Raw genomic sequence first — 16,522 nt, 5'->3', positions numbered from 1 at the left:
ATTGTAGCGTTAACAAAGTACCAGGAAAGACGTGGATTTGGTAAACGGCTCTTTATTTAACAAAACAAGAGTTCAACGAGCCAACAACTACTGAACTGTAACGATAAAAATATATACAAGTTGCTACACGAAATAAAATATATCAAATAACTATAACATAAATAGTTCACCACCACACGGCCCCAAGCACCGGCGTGGACTTCCAGGCGTGTGGCGGCGTGGACTTCCATCCCTGGAGGTGGCAATTCCAGCCACGGAGGTGGAAAAGAGCTCCATAGAATAGGACCGGGCGTGCGTAGAAGCCATGTCCGAACCCCATCCACCGTCCCCGGACAGCCACCCGGTCGAGCGCCAGCCCCCGACTTCCATCCACAGAGGTGAAAGAGAGCTCCGTAGAGTAGAACCGGGCGTGCGTAAAATCCATAATAGTTTTTCAAACCGTCTGTGTCACTCCAAATCATTAAATCTTTCAAACTCTTCGTCCTCCATGTCACTTAAAAACAAAGCCGCTAATGATGCCGGTAGTACGTGGGGCCCTTCGTCATCTTTGTCATCTCGTGCTCGAATCCTTTGTCCTACATCGCGGTTCCACTTTTTTTTTTTTTAATTTTGAAAATTTGTGAAAAAAAATCACATATAAGTCGCTCCTCAGTATAAGTCGCCCCCCCACCCAAACTATGAAAAAAACGCAACTTATAGTCTGAAAAATACGGTAATATTAACTTCAACTATACACTCTGCTGGAAACATATGTATGTTACTGCACCATCCCACTGATTTCTTTGTAAAGGACACCTTAACTTTATTTAACTCAAGGCCCAGGGTATAAATTCGGCCTGCCACATCATTTTATGTGGCCCGCGAATGAAAATTAGGCATCGACTTCATTTGTCAATAACGAAATTTTAAATTGTCTTCAGTTTTAAAATAGAGATATTGCTAGCAATTGTTGTTACCATTCATTTTTTTAAAATATGTGAACAATTTTACTCGCCTCTGATTTTCAGAACAATATATACTATATATATATATATATATATATATATATATATATATATATATATATATATATATATATATAAGTTCTGAAACATATATATATTATATATATATATATATATATATATATATATATATAGTTCTGAAATCTATATATATATATATATATATATTTCAGAACTATATATATATATATATATATGTGTGTATACATGTATATATGTGTATACATGTATACATGTATACATATATATATATATATATATATATATATATATATATATATATATATATATATATATATATATATATATATATATATATATATATACACATGAATACAAATATACATATATATACCGTATTTACTGTCGCTCCGGAGTATAAGTCGCACCAGCCATAAAATGCCCCAAAAAGTGAAAAAAACATATATAAGTCCCTCCGGAGTATGAGTCGCATTTTGGGGGCAATTTATTCGACAAAATCCCACACCAAAAACAGTCATGAACGAGCAACAACAGGCTAAACGATAGCAACAACAGGCTAAACGATAGGTATGCTAACGTGACAAACACAAACAAAGAGCTGAGAACGGGCCTGACGTAACATATAGAGTGATTAAGGACAACTATTACATGAATAACATGTTTATAAAACCATCGGTGTCACTCCAATTCATTAAATCCATCGATCGTTCGATACGATAGCAACAGGCTAAACGATAGGTATGCTAACGTGACAAACACAAATGAGGAGCTGAGAACGGGCCTGACGTAATATATAGAGTGATTTAGGACAACTATTACATAAATAACATGTTTTTAAAACCATCGGTGTCACTTCAATTCATTAAATCCATCGATCGTTCTTTGTCAACAATGGGTGCGCGCAGCTGAGGGCGCTTGCACTTCAAAATATTCCACAGGCTCATATAACGATAGATAAACTATATTTCAAACAACTATAATATAAGCCAATAATATTATCAAACCATCCGTGCACTTTAAATCCATTAAATCCATCAATCAAATTCCTCGTCCTTTGTCAACATCGCCGCGCGTGCGCCCTGACGTCAGCCTCGTCTTTATTCCACAGATCTAGTATATAACTATATTGTAGCGTTAACAAAGTACAAGGATAGACGTGGGTTTGGTAAACGGCTCTTTGTCAAACAAAACAAACTTCCAAGCGTGTGGCGGCGTGGACTTCCAGACACGAGAGCTCCATGGCATAGGACCGGGCGTGCGTAATGGCCATGTCCGAGCCCCATGCACCGTTCGCGGACAGCCACTCGGCCGAGCGCCGGCCCCCGACTCAGTAGAGTAGGACCGGGCGTGCGTAAAAGCCATAATAGTTTTTCAAACCTTCTATGTCACTCCATATCCTTAATTCCTTCAAACTCTTTGTCCTCCGTGTCACTTAGAAATGATCACCGCTAATGATGCCGGTAGTCCTTACGTGGGTACGTTTGTCCTTTATGTAAACAACCGCCGCGCCGCACCGTGCCACTGACGTCACTTGAAGTAGTAACCCATTGGTACATCACGGTTCTCCAAACTTTCTTTCTGCTGCTCGATTACTGTTTTCAGCTGCATATTTTACAACTTGAAGTTTGTAACCTGCAAAATATGAATTTCTTTTTGGTGCCATTTTTCTTAAGCCCACCCAGTTGATGAGTCACGGCCAGCGGTGAAATTTAGAGCACCCTCATCCAGTTTTGTCTGAAAATATCTTTTTTTTCAGATGTAGTTTTTTGTTTTGTTTATTTGGTTGTTTTATCAAAGTCAAAGTCTGCTTTATCGTTGATTTTTTTTCATATACTAAGACACAGAAAGAGATTGAAATTACGTTCCCACTATCCCTCGGTGAGATAGTACACATAAGCATGTGGTAATTGCTTTATTTGATTTTTTCTCTATTTTTTATGTTTTGAATATGTTCAAGATAAAGATATAAAAAGCATGGGAAGTGGTCAACTATACTTGTAAGTGATGTCTTAATGATCAAGTAAAAATTTGTGAAAAAAAAACATATATAAGTTGCTCCTGAGTATAAGTCGCCCCCCACCCAAGCTATGAAAAAAAACGCGACTTATAGTCCGGAAATCACGGTACATGTATACGTATACACACACACACACACACACACACACACACACACACACACACACACACACACACACACACACACACACACACACACACTTTTTTTATTCTTAGTGCTTTGTGAAGCGAACCATTGTCGACAGAACCTCAGACATCGGTCAGAGGTACAATTTGGCTGTTATGAGCGACTTCCACTGGAAACATAACATCCCGGAGGACATAACGAGACTGCCGGGTTCTCCATGGATTACCAGCCTACCCAGCCAGCAAGCCGAGAAGGCGGCGGAGAGAGAGAAAGCAAAAGCAAGGATGCCGGTCGGGACCTGCTACCAGGCTACGTAAACAACCTCACAAGCATACATTACCGAGCCTCTTCCTCTCAAATGCCACATAATTGATGAATTGGAGCTACAGACGGCGACATACAGTTTTGTGTGGAACTGCAGTGTTATGGTCATCACAAAGACGTGGCTACACCCGCTAATCCCCGACGCTGCGGTCGAGCTAGTAGGATGCCCACTCCATTGGCAAGACAGAACCGGTGACTCGGGTAAGGGCAGAGGCGGAGGGCTCTGTGTTTACGTGAACTGCGAGTGGTGCTCTAGCAGTATGACCATTGACTCTCACTGTTCTCCTGATTTGGAAATTCTCGCAGTCTCATGCAGCCCTATTTATTTTCCAAGGGAGTTCATGGTAGTCATTGTTTACATCCCACCTGATGCTCACGTTAGCACGGGCCTTAGCATCTTGCTAGCCTGCATAAATAAACTGCTGCTGGCTCACCCGGATAGCATCTGTATTGTTGCTGGGGACTTTAATCAGGCGTGTTTAAACACTGTGGTCCCAAAGTGCTTTCATTACGTGAAGTGTGCCACCAGAAGGGAAAATACTTTGCACCATGTTTATTCAAACATAAAACATGCATACAGAGTCACTCCCCTCCCCATCTTGCTGGTTCTGACCATCTTTACCTGGCCCTCGCTCCTACCTACACCCCCCTGCTGAAATAGACAAAGCTACACCGAAAAGGAATTCAAACCTGGGCTGAGGAACCCCTCTCTCAGGGAGAAGGAGCCCTCTCTCAGCTCCAGGTCTGCTTCTCCCTTATGTAATGAGTTATTTTCCAGCTGTGACCTGCAGGAGTACACTCACACCGTACTCTCCTTCATCCTGCATCGCTCTGTCTCTCTCACCTGGACAAGAGGATCGACCGACCAACCTGTCTCTGTCACAGGCCACCATTCCACCCTGCCTTAAATCCTCCATCATCATCCCAGTACCAAAGGAGACAGTAGTGGAGAGCATAAATGACTACAGGTCGGTTGCACTTATACCAGTGGTCATGAAATGCTTGAAAGACTGGTTTGTCAGCACATCAGAGTTGGTCTGCCTCCCACTCTGGACACTCATCAGTTCACGTACAGGCCAAATCGCTCAGCAGAGGATGCCATCAACACAGCACTCCACAATGAATCTACGTTCAGTCATCTGCAGCATGGGTCCCCAACCCCCGGGCTGGGGACCAGTGCCGGTCGGTATCAGTACCAAGCTCCTCTGCTTCACTGGCAGAGGAAGAGGGCAAGGGTAGATCTCTCACTGAGGGCGCAGTCTTAAGGTAGAGGGTGCAGCACACAGGCAGACGTCGGCCAGGCCATCACATGCATCTAACACAGGGGTGGGCAATTAATTTTTACAAGGGGCCACATGAAAAACCTGAGTTATGTCAGAGGACCACACCAACGATCATTTAAACCTGCTCAACTTTATTCCATTGTAATATGCACTAAATTATTTATTTTAAATAGCTGGTACTGGTAATTAGAAGACTACAATTATTCTGTTTATATTTATATTAGGCTATGTGAAATTGTGGTGTATAGGTCAAATAAAAAAATCATTAATCAGTACAATTTATTCGTAACTTCTTTAACTTTTCCTCAAACTGTGAATTACAACACATTCATAGAAACATATCAATGTGTCCTCAACCCGCCTTGTTACGGTACGTCGGGAAAGTGACACATTCTCAAATGCGCTCTTTTTCTCCGGGCATATAAGTGCAACAGAGTCCAATAAGCACTCCTTAATAAACTCTCTGTCAGTAAACGGCTTACTTTTTCTGGCAATTTTGCGGGAAATGACAAAACTTGTCCTGACCGCTGCATCTCTGTGGGTGTGAAGTTTGATAAAAAGTCCTTGTTGGGCTTGCAGTTTTGCTAGCAATGCATCAGCCTCTGTTGCGCGCTCTTTATTAGACTGATTTCTGTATTTTTTCTCATGCTTGGTCGTGTAGTGGCGACTCAAATTCTATTCTTTAAACACAGCGACCTGTGTGCCACAAACCAGGCACACGGCTTTACCTTTCAATTCTGTAAAGAAATACTTGGCAGTCCATGTCTTGTTGAGTACACGGCACTCGTCAACTTTTCTTTTCTTCGCGTCAGCACACATTTTGAGGGCAGCATTACTTCGCGCTGTTCACCTACACGCACAGCTCACATGCACGCACGCTACACGGAAGTGTGACGCCTTTCAAAATAAAAGCAGCACAGTTGTATTGCATGTGCGACACAGATTTCTTTTATTTATTAAGTTGTAATCAAATGTGATTTATGATTGTGGGCCGGACAGAGACGCACAAAGGGCCGGATATGGCCCGCGGGCCGTATTTTGCCCGGGTCTGATCTAACACATGTAGCAGTGCTGTCCTGAAAACCCGACAAGGCACTGCAGACATTGGCTTAGGTGGTCACCTGCTTCCAACGCACAGCTGGCCGGAAAAGCCGAGGAAAGCTGGTCCTGACTAAGGCGTGCAGCTATCCTGACGGCTAGGGGCAGGCTAAGGATGCAACGTTGAGGAGCGGATGGAGCAGAGAGGCCGGGCCGGGGGGCTGGCTCGGATGGTCCTGAACGTAGCGTGCAGCCCTAAAGGCTCTGAAAGCCTGACTCAAGGAGTGCATGCAGAGGCACGGGTGGAAGGTTCAGGGGGGCGTTGAGTGGATGGGCAGGAGCGCATGCTGCGTTTTGAGCCTGACTGAACATCATCCTGTGAGCGGACAATCATGGCGGAGCAGGCGGTCGTTTCTTGAGCGCGTCCAATGGAGAAAATGCTCAACTGTTCCTAGTGAAGGTCCGCTACAGCCATCCGTGAATGGCAAAAATTAATCTGTCTGCTTCACATCGTGGTGGGCCCACATCATGTCGGAAGTGAGGAACAAATCTTTATTTCATGACTGACTGCCAACAACTATGGCTAGAGACAAGTCATCAAAGCAACAAAGAGAACATGACATTACAAAGGACATGTATACCCCTAACTGCTGGCCTGTTGGGTGAGAGGCCTGGTACTGAAGTCCGCCACAATGTGAACATAACATTACTCATGTTATGTTGTTGGCACAATGTTATGAGGAGGCTGTGCATAGTGGATTCACGTTTATTATTATATTATATTATACTGTGGTGTTCGCATAAAGCATTCACCCATGGAACTAAGGGTTGAAGGACATGTTGTGAACATGGTGTTTATGTGGTAACGCACTTGCATTGTTCTTCCTATTCCTCATATTACGAGTATGTTCAGTAAAGTCTTTTGCGACACACCTGCATCTCCTTTACTTCGGCTCCACAATACCATTGATTTTATGCCAGTCGTATCATTTTATTTTGTCGTATTTATCCACCACATTTTATAAGTTGGCGTAGGTACCACATCCACTTGGTGTTCAGATCACTTTGGAAGACATGACGCTGTATAATCAGCTGGAGGGACAATAGGCTGACGTTTAAGATTGTGGTTGGTTGGTCTGTTTTGCGGAAATGGGATTGTAGTTCAAATATGGACGAAACAGACAACAGAAAACTTCTGAAAACAGTGTGCAGTCCATGATTATTTCATTTATTGATACTTTCGACATTTGATTTGATTAGTTTTTTCTTGAATGACTTTTAAAAGTTTCCATCGCAAAAATCATGACATCATCAAACACCGGCCCGTGAAAATATTGTATGACAATAAAATGGTCCGTGGTGCTAAAAAGTTTGGGGTCCACTGATCTGGAGCATAGGGGGAGTTATGTAAGGATGCTCTTCCTCAACTTCAGCTAAGCTTCCAACCACATCATCCCAAAGATCCTGGTCCAGAAACTCATTCACCTGGGCATCTCCTCCCCCATCTGTCAGTGGATAAACTTTCTCACAGACAGTCCACAGTCCGTGAAATTAGGACCCCTCCTCTTCGCCACTGTCACACTTAGTACCGACTCCCCTCAAGACTGTGTATTGAACATTGAACACTCTCTTATGCACCCTACATACTCACGACTGCTCACCGACCCATCCCTCAAACTCCATCGTAAAGTTTGCGGATGTGTACCACCATAGTTGAAACCATCTCAGGAGGAAAAGTGTCTGATTACAGGGACAAGGTCAACCGACTGACAGTGTGGTGGTCAGCAAACAACCTGCCACTGAACACCACAAAAACTAAGGAAATAATTCTAGACTTCAGAAAGGGCAGTGCTTACCCAGCCCCGCTTTACATCAATGGGGACTGTGAGGGGTCAGTTTCATAAGGTTCCTGGGAGTGCAGATCTACGATAGCCTCTCCTGGTCTGCCAACACGACAGTGGTGGTAAAGAAACCACAGCAGTGACTCCACTTCCTGAGGGTACTAAGGAGGAATAATCTGGAGGAGAAGCTGCTGGTGTTGTTCTACAGAGCCACCATCGAGAGCATCCTCGCATATGGCATCACAGCATGGCACAAGAGGTGCATAGCAGCAGACAGAAGAGTGCTGCAAAGAGTGATAGACATGGCCCAGCGAATGGCTGCTCCCTGTCCAGCCGAGAGGACATTGCCAGCTCCCGCTACCTCAGCAGAGCAGCCAGCATCATCAAAGATTAATCCCACCCCAGGAGCGACCTGTTTGACCCACTACCCTTAGGTCGACAGTATAAGTCACACAAAACCCGGACAATCAGGTCCAGGGATAGCTTCTTCCCCGGAGCCATTACGGTATTGAACAGAACCCTGAAATACAAAGTCAAATAACTGTTGTAAGATCAAACGTGCAATATTTTCCACTACAATACAAACATGTGCAATATTGCGTCATATCAATGTGCAACAATCTTCGAGTGCAATAACTAAACGTGCAATATTTTCCAGATTGTAAAACCCTTGCTCACACATATTGTCACGTTCCTGCGTCACCTGACTTCCAGTCAAGCCCCAATCAAGAAATTGCCAGCCCCTGCTACAGCTCGTTAGGTCCACTACTTAAACTCTGTGTATTCTGCCAGTGGTTATCAGTTCGCCTACTTACCCTGCCCGTGACACCACTGCCTTTTGTCCCCTGAACGATGTCTGTTGCCAACTGCTTGTGTAAACTCACCGACCATGCCTTGATCGCCGCCTGCCCCGACTACTTGCTCGTCCTTTGACCACGCTCCTGATCGCCGCCTGTCTCGACAACCTGCCTGCCTCCGACTACGACTACGCGCTGTGCTCTGCTGCTCAGCCACGCCAGACCGCAAGTCCAGCGTTCCACTTCCCCTTTCCCCCTTTTCAATAAAGGATCGTGTGCACTTGGTCGTCCTGTCTCTGTTCCGTGACACATATATTTTTTCTTATTTATATTGATGCGATATTTACTGCACCATACGACTTTACATTACGTCTATTTTTTTTTCAGAGTTGTCATTTTTTATGCACCTTGCAAGCAACTCTTTTTGTTATAATGTAAATTATAATGACAATACAGGCGATTCTTAAAAGAAATTTAGTGACCAATATAGCCAACATTCTTTTTAATAACAATTACCGTAATTTCCGGACTATAAGCCGTGACTTTTTTCTAAAATTTTGGACCCTGCGGCTTATAGTCAGGTGCTGCTTATATAAGATTTTTTTCGTGATTTTTGTGATGACTTGATCACTTTTACTCTTAACACTATTATATACAGTAAAAGCTACAAAACAAACTGACAAATAACTCGTTTTCAAATCAGACGAGTAAAAACTGGTCAAATATTTAAAACAAAAGATATTAAAAGTGAAGACAATTTGCAATTCTATTAATGACACACGAATTTGATGCACAATTTGTCTTCGCGGGCCACATAGAATGATGTGGCGGGCCGTATCTGGCCCCCGGGCCTTGAGTTTGACACCTGTGCTCTAAACCCTTTCTCTTACTCTGCCATATCACTCAGCGATTACACAAAGCAGGGGCGCTGTTTGACCATCTGCATTGTATTACAACCCAATCAATCAGCATTTAAATTCAATTCTTCTGACATTTTGCCCACCAAAAACAACTTGTAATGAATGTGCACTTTTAATGCATTTTATTCAGAAGGTTACTTTGAACCTTAAACGGCGGCGCGGCGTACTTATGGATTTTTACGGCCTCCGGCCTCCAGGGGGCGCTCTAGCAGGAAGCAAGAGCGAGACAGGCGAAGAAGAGATAATGTGCCGAAGAAGACGCGCTAGTTTGTGTTTACATTTCGCGCATCATGCAGAACGCGATCAAGACGGACATTACTGAAAGGAAGCCTTTATACACAAACCGTCATCATGGGGGACAAAAGAAATGCATATGATGCCGCTTTTAAGCCAAAGGCAGTCGATGTTGATGACATTATCTTGTATCTACTCTGGAGCGTACTTATGGATTTTTACGGCCTCTGGTCTCCAGGGGGCGCTCTCGCAGGAAGCAAGAGCGAGACAGATGAAGAAGAGATAATGCGCCGGAGAAGACGTGATCGTCTCGCGCATCACGCACACACCCGCATTCACACAAAGACACGAAGCTTTTATACACAAACCGTCATTATGGGGGATAAAAGAAATGCATATGATGCCGCTTTTAAGCTATACGTGTCGCTCGCTAGTTTAATGTAATTTAGCGCTTCGTGTATGAATAAGATTAGCATGAACAGACCCTCTTCACACTCGAAGAAATGCCTAAAACCGACGACGAAAGAGAGACTGAGACAGTGTGAGGCGAAGGATATCTAACGCTATTCCAATCGGACACTAAGGAGGAAGACTTCGATGGTTTCAGTGCACAGGAGGAAGATGAAGACCGCTCTTTTTTTACTTTTACTGGTATGTTTTTTTTAACCAGCCCTGTTAGTGCTGTGCTACCGTGTTGCTGCTGTGTTGCTGCTGTGTTACCGCCGCGTCTCAGTGACTGCTGTGTTACTTCCGTGTTGCTGCGGTATTACTGCCACGTCACAGGCAGTGTTTGGAAAGAAATATTAAGGTATGTTATTAAAGCTTTAAAAAAAAACTTTCTGTGTCCAGTCTTTCTTTGCTAATCACTCGCGTGCACACTTCCGCGTTGCTGCGGTACGACTGCTGCGTCACAGGCAATGTTTAGAAAGACACGTTCAAGTATGTTATTAAAACGTTAAAAAGGCTTTCTATGTATTTCTGTGTCTCTCTTTGTAAAAAACTCGTGTGCACGTGCGGCTTATAGTCCGGTGCGGTTTATGTAAGAAAAAAAAAGAAATTCAGGGAATTTTAGCTGGTGCGACTTATAATCCGGTGCGGCTTATAGTCCGGCAACTACGGTATACGACTTTCATCCATGGAGTCTGTCAGCTTCTTAAGTTCTTAAGGTCCGTTGATGATTAACTTTTTGTGATTAACGTTTGTGCAGCAATAACCACAGCCTCTCAGACATTGTTCAGAGGTGTATTGTTATCCTTCAGTGTGGTGGGGTCGCCACAGCAGTTTTTTTCCTGATGGTTGGCAAGAGAGGTTTTTGGCACAGTTTTTACGCCAGATGCACCTCCTGACGCAACTCTCTGTGCTTGAGCCCCCATATGGCTGCCCTATGGCTAAATCTGGTTTCCTGATTGGGAATCGAGCCCAGTCCGCGGCGGTGAAAGCGACGCATCCTAACCACTAGACCATCAGGGAATTGTTATCGGTCAGCGTAACTCTCCCGTTTAGGAAGGGCCAACCAGTTCTCAATGGAGTTTAGTTCAGGTGAAGAAGGGGCCATGTCTTTATTCTTTTGTAGCAGTGTTAAACACACACAGCTATCTTTTCAAACACGTCTTAATTCCAAAACTTCCAACAAGATACTGAACATGAAACATCACATAAAAGACAAAAGCACACATTGCATGATACAAGCACAGACACACCCCAACCGCATTCCTGCTGGGTGAGAGGCCTGCTCCAGTGTCCAGCCACACTATCACCTTTAAGGCCTTTACCGGAGGGCTACGCAGTGGAGTACTTTGATGCATGTGATGGAGTATTGTCCTGCATAAATATCATGGTCTTCTTGAAAGATGCAGACTTTTTGGTTTTAGTGTCTTCTAAAAGTATGTTAATTTTAATTAATTTTTGTTTTAATTTTAGAGTTAATTTTAAGTCCATCTTTAACTTAAAATGCTCCAAGTCGCTCATCTTTAATAATACCAGCCCATACCATGCCTGTTTGGTTTTACTTCAGGTACTCTTGTTTCCTCCCACATTCGAATAAAATGCATGGTAGCTTAATTAAACACTCAAGTGTGCTAAAGCCGGTTCAAATACCTTTCAATAGGTTTTCAAGTTTCTCTCCTATTGGTATTAATGAAAACTTTCCTTATTCTTTGTCTGAACAAAGCCAGTTGCTTTATAAGTAAATTACAAGTTATTTACCAGTTAAACGATTGTCTTGAAATGTCCAATGTTTTTGATCCTTTTCCAAACATTTGACCATTCCATGCAAAAAAAGAAATCGGTATTGCTTTCTATACTGCAAAGAACTGTATACACATGTGAAAATCCTACATGCATAATTATTTGGAAAACACTATCAAAGGACTGGCTGTTTTAATTTCACATGATATAATTATTTTGGTTTGTTCTAATTTTGTTCTCTGTTGTCCCCCTATAGTATGGAGGTTTGTGACCCAAGGAATAACATCACAATGTGCCCACTTTGTGATAGTGCTTGTAACTACTGGAAACTCACGACAGCATGTGGTACTGCCAGAGCCAGCCATCTCTTCGACAACGCAGCAACTGTCTTTTTCGCCATTTTCATGGCCCTGTGGGGTAAATACAATTAATGTAAACTCTATTATTAGTATGCATTGTCAATGTATTATGACCGCACAGCTTTCTCCACTTGCAAAGAAGGGCTTGACTCGGGGACGTGGTATCACTCAGTTTATTTCGTCAGGTGAAAAACCTTCAACGCATGAAATTACAAACAATAATAAATTGTTAGTCTTAGATCATAAAATCATGCACTTTAACACAAAATATATATATTAATACTAATTGCTTTATGCAAGATTTTTCCCCGAATTAAATCATTCTTCATTTTATTTTTACTTCCACACGCAACAAAACACCAAAATCACAAATAAACCCATAGTCCTATTGTTGATTGCAATCACCATGCGTTGTGCAAGAGTCTTTGCAGAGTTCGTGGTGAATAGTGATTACCAGTAGCCCGTGGATCGTTGCCTCTCCCTGTGCGGTGTGTCATTGTCAGCGTCTGTGCTCAGAATGTCCTTAGTCCTCGGCATGCGGAGGTTGGGGCGAGGAGCTGTCCGTCTGATTGTCAAAATGAAATTTGACCAGGCACTTCTTTGAGGTTCTTATGTTTGGGGATGGTGCAATGATTTGTGTGGATTGATGCATCCAACAACAAACATTTTGATCCCTCCACTTCGGCATCCTTGAGTTGATTGGACTACAAAAGTTGGCGCAACATGGCGGGTTTGCAAAACTGTTTGTCCACACTGATTACCTTGTTTGGTTTGTCCCGCCCCAACCGATGTGATGTAATAGATAAAAACACGTACAGTAAAGCCTCGGTTTTCGAACGTCCTGGTTCTCGAACAAATCGGTATTCGAACAAAAAATTCAAGATTTTTTTGCTTCGGATGTAGGACGAAATTCGGTTGTCGAACCTCGCAAGATGAGCCGAGAAGACCCGCATGCCAACTGACTCCGTTTGTTATTACGTTCTCGTTACTCTGAGGATTGCATCAACTCTAATCATGCCTCCAAAGGAAGCAAGTGGGAGCAGTAAAGCCATCCTAAAACACAAAGATGCTCCGAAAGCAATGCGACACTGAGCGCGCTGCGCTTGCACGATCGGACAAAATCAAGCTCCCTGCGCACTGAGGTCCACTTAAATTTGGGAAAGTACATTAGGACTTTAAAAGTCTTTCTAAATTTTAGCGACCACTCTGTCACAATAATGCGACCAGCGCGGTGCAGTTGCGCGGTGGGTGGTGTGCTACGGTTGCACGTTCGGCGGTGCGCTGCAGTTGCGCGATTGGACAAAAATGTGCAAATGAAAAAATGCTTAAAAAAGGCGGGTTTTTTTTTTGGCTTGGAACGGATTATTTGTTTTTCCATTATTTGTAATGGGAAAATATGATTCGGAATTCAAACTTTTCACTTCTCGAACAGATTGTGTTCAAAAACCGAGGCTCCACTGTAATAGAAAATAGAGAAAACTGAACAGAGTAAAACATAACCCCCCAAACTGATCATAAAAGTATCTCTGCAGCACCTCAGGGATGTATTACACTTTTCTACACCCCTGGAGACTCCAAATACACAAGAAAATTATTTTAAAAGCAAAAAAAGTCAATTTTCTACGATAATTGTCCTTTAAAGGTTCTGTTATTTGTGTTTAGAGCTTTACAAAAATAGTCAAGAGTTACAAAAAAAAATTTGCTTAAGCCATCAGAGCAAAATTGAAATGACATGTTACCTTGGATGCGTTAATTATTCCACACGTCATAATTACTGATGACAGCTCTATTGATACAGTATCATGTTAATTAAGTAATTACCTGTAAGTAAACACTCGAATCCCACAACTCCTGTAAACGGGTTTTAATACTTGAAGGTCAAAACAATTGGACAATTACTTGGTTAGACACTCCAAATACTGTAATACCTCGTTTATAGCAGATAATTGGTTCCAAAAAACCCCCGCGATAAGTGAAATCCGCGAAGTATGGTCACCCTCTCATCTGTACAATTTTTGTGTCAATAAATGTACCGTATTTTTCGGACTAAAAGTCGCTCCGGAATATAGGTCGCATGAGCACAATAACGTGAAAAAAACATATATAAGTCACTCCGGAGTACAAGTCGCATTTTGGGGGAAATTTATTCGACAAAATCCAACACCAAGAACAGATATGAGCGAGCAACAACAGGCTAAACGATAGGTATGCTAACGTGACATAAACATAAACGAAGGGCTGAGAACGGGCCTGATGTAACATTCAGACTTATTCAACTATTACATAAATAACACGTTTATAAAACCATCTGTGTCACTCCAATTCATTAAATCCATCGATCGTCCTTTATGTCAACAATGCCGGCCGCGTGCGCGCCGCTGACAGTGCTTGCACTTCAAAATATTCCACAGGCCCATATAACAATATAAAATATATCAAATAATTATTATATAAGCAATAATATAATCAAACCATCTGTGTCACTCCAAATTATTAAATCCATCGATCAAATTCCTCGTCCTTTGTCAACAACGTCACGCGTGCACCCTAACATCAGCCTTGTCGTTATTCCACAGATCTAGTATATAACTATATTGTAGCGTTAACAAAGTACAAGGAAAGACGTGGGTTTGGTAAACGGCTCTTTATTTAATAAAACAAGAGTTCAACGAGCCAACAACTACTGAACGATAAAAACATATACCAGGTGCTACATGAAATAAAATCAAAATCAAATAACCATAACATAAATAGTTCACCGCCACACGGCCCCAAGGACCGACGTTGACTTCCAGGCTTGTGGCGGCGTGGACTTCCATCCCCGGAGGTGGCACTTGCAGCCATGGAGGTGGAAGAGAGCTCCATAGAATAGGACTGGATGTGCGTAAAAGCCATGTCCGAGCCCCATCCACCGTCCCCGGACAGCCACCCGGCCGAGCGCCAGCCCCCGACTTCCATCCACGGAGGTGAAAGAGAGCTCCGTAGAGTAGGACCGGGCGTGCGTAAAAGCCATGTCCAAGCCCCATCCACCATCCCCGGATAGCAACCCGGCCGAGCACCGGCCCCCGACTTCCATCCACGGAGGTGAAAGAGAGCTCCGTAGAGTAGGACCGGGCGTGCGTAAAAGCCATAATAGTTTTTCAAACCTTCTGTGTCACTCCAAATCATTAAATCAAACTCTTCGTCCTCCGTGTCACTTACAAACAAAGCCGTTAATGATGCCGGTAGTGGGGCCCTTCGTCATCTTCGTCATCCCGTGATCGAATCTGTGTCCTTTATGTAAACAACTGCCGCGCCGCGCTGCTGACGTCACTTGAAATTCAAATTACAGTAATCCCTTGCTACGTCGCAGTTCGTTTATCGCGGTTTCACTTTTTTTTTTAATTTTGAAAATTAGTGAAAAATTCATATATAAGTCGCTCTTCAGTATAAGTCGCCCCCCCAATCTATGAAAAAAAACGCGACTTGTAGTCCGAAAAATACGGTATATGAAATCCTTTAAGAGCATATTTTATAAATAGAACATTAAATAATTGTTTCAAACATGTAAACAGTACATTGATAGTATAAATAACACAGAAGATTTTGTATAAATACTGAAAATATAAATATTATACATGTGTGCGTGTAACATGTTAACAAGAAGTTCCGGGCAGGCTAACGAGTTAGCGGAAAGATGCTAATTTGCGATCGTGTTAACACGCGAAAACGAACCTCAAAGGAATGTAAACAAACATTTGGAGCAATACTACTTTATCCTAAAGGTTAGGCACATGTGATCGTTCATTTCTCTTGTTAGGAGACCCACTTACATCGTCAATGACTCCTGTATCACTGTAACTGACATGTACACGAATGTGAAACATGCAGTGGTATTGCCTGAAAATGGCCTTCGAAATAAAGCACCCTACCTTAAATCAAAGCATGGCTGAATAACATAAATAACATGGATAATTCTTAACACATGCTGTAAATACATTTTTAGAACAGCTTTTATTATTATTATAACAATTTTTATAACAAAGTACAAGTGTACATACTGTAAATATGTTATTAGAACTCTTTTGTTATTATAAAAATGTTTCTATAACAAGGTACAACACTGCAAATATATTTTCAGAACTCTTATTATCACAACTTTTTTTGTTTTATTAAAAAGTACAAGTGTACGCACTCCAATTGTGTGGGCACTCCCTGCCTTCTGCTGGCGTGTGGGCAACTTTCGTGCAATAATTCCTCAATTTAGAAGTTTTGTTTTTACTTTTAATTTTTTTTAGTGTTGGAAAAAAAATCAGCGATGTAGTGAAACCGCGATAAACGAACCGCGATGTAGCAAGGGATTACTGTAGATGTAGCTTGGTCACGTCACCATTAGTAAGCATGCATAAGGCGCCCTGACAGTCATGTGCT

The 16,522-nt window shown here is 42.5% G+C and overlaps 1 protein-coding gene across 12 annotated transcripts in view; it reads left to right on the top strand.

Annotated features, from left to right (window-relative positions):
• Positions 1 to 16,522, top strand: part of ano1a (anoctamin 1, calcium activated chloride channel a) — a 195,724-nt gene that overhangs the window by 86,223 nt on the left and 92,979 nt on the right. For all 12 annotated transcript variants that reach the window (XM_088370469.1, XM_088370471.1, XM_088370474.1 and 9 more), the window contains one exon: positions 12,010 to 12,170. In XM_088370469.1, coding sequence (XP_088226595.1) covers positions 12,010 to 12,170 — 161 coding nt within the window. The remainder of the gene's footprint in view (positions 1 to 12,009; positions 12,171 to 16,522) is intronic.

Source organism: Syngnathus floridae, chromosome 3, assembly GCF_059516105.1.
Source record: "Syngnathus floridae isolate MCC-2025c chromosome 3, RoL_Sflo_1.0, whole genome shotgun sequence".
NCBI classification, from domain to species: domain Eukaryota; kingdom Metazoa; phylum Chordata; class Actinopteri; order Syngnathiformes; family Syngnathidae; genus Syngnathus; species Syngnathus floridae.
The sequence above is the reverse complement of the archived record's forward strand: the minus strand, read 5'-3'. Positions and strand labels throughout refer to the sequence as shown.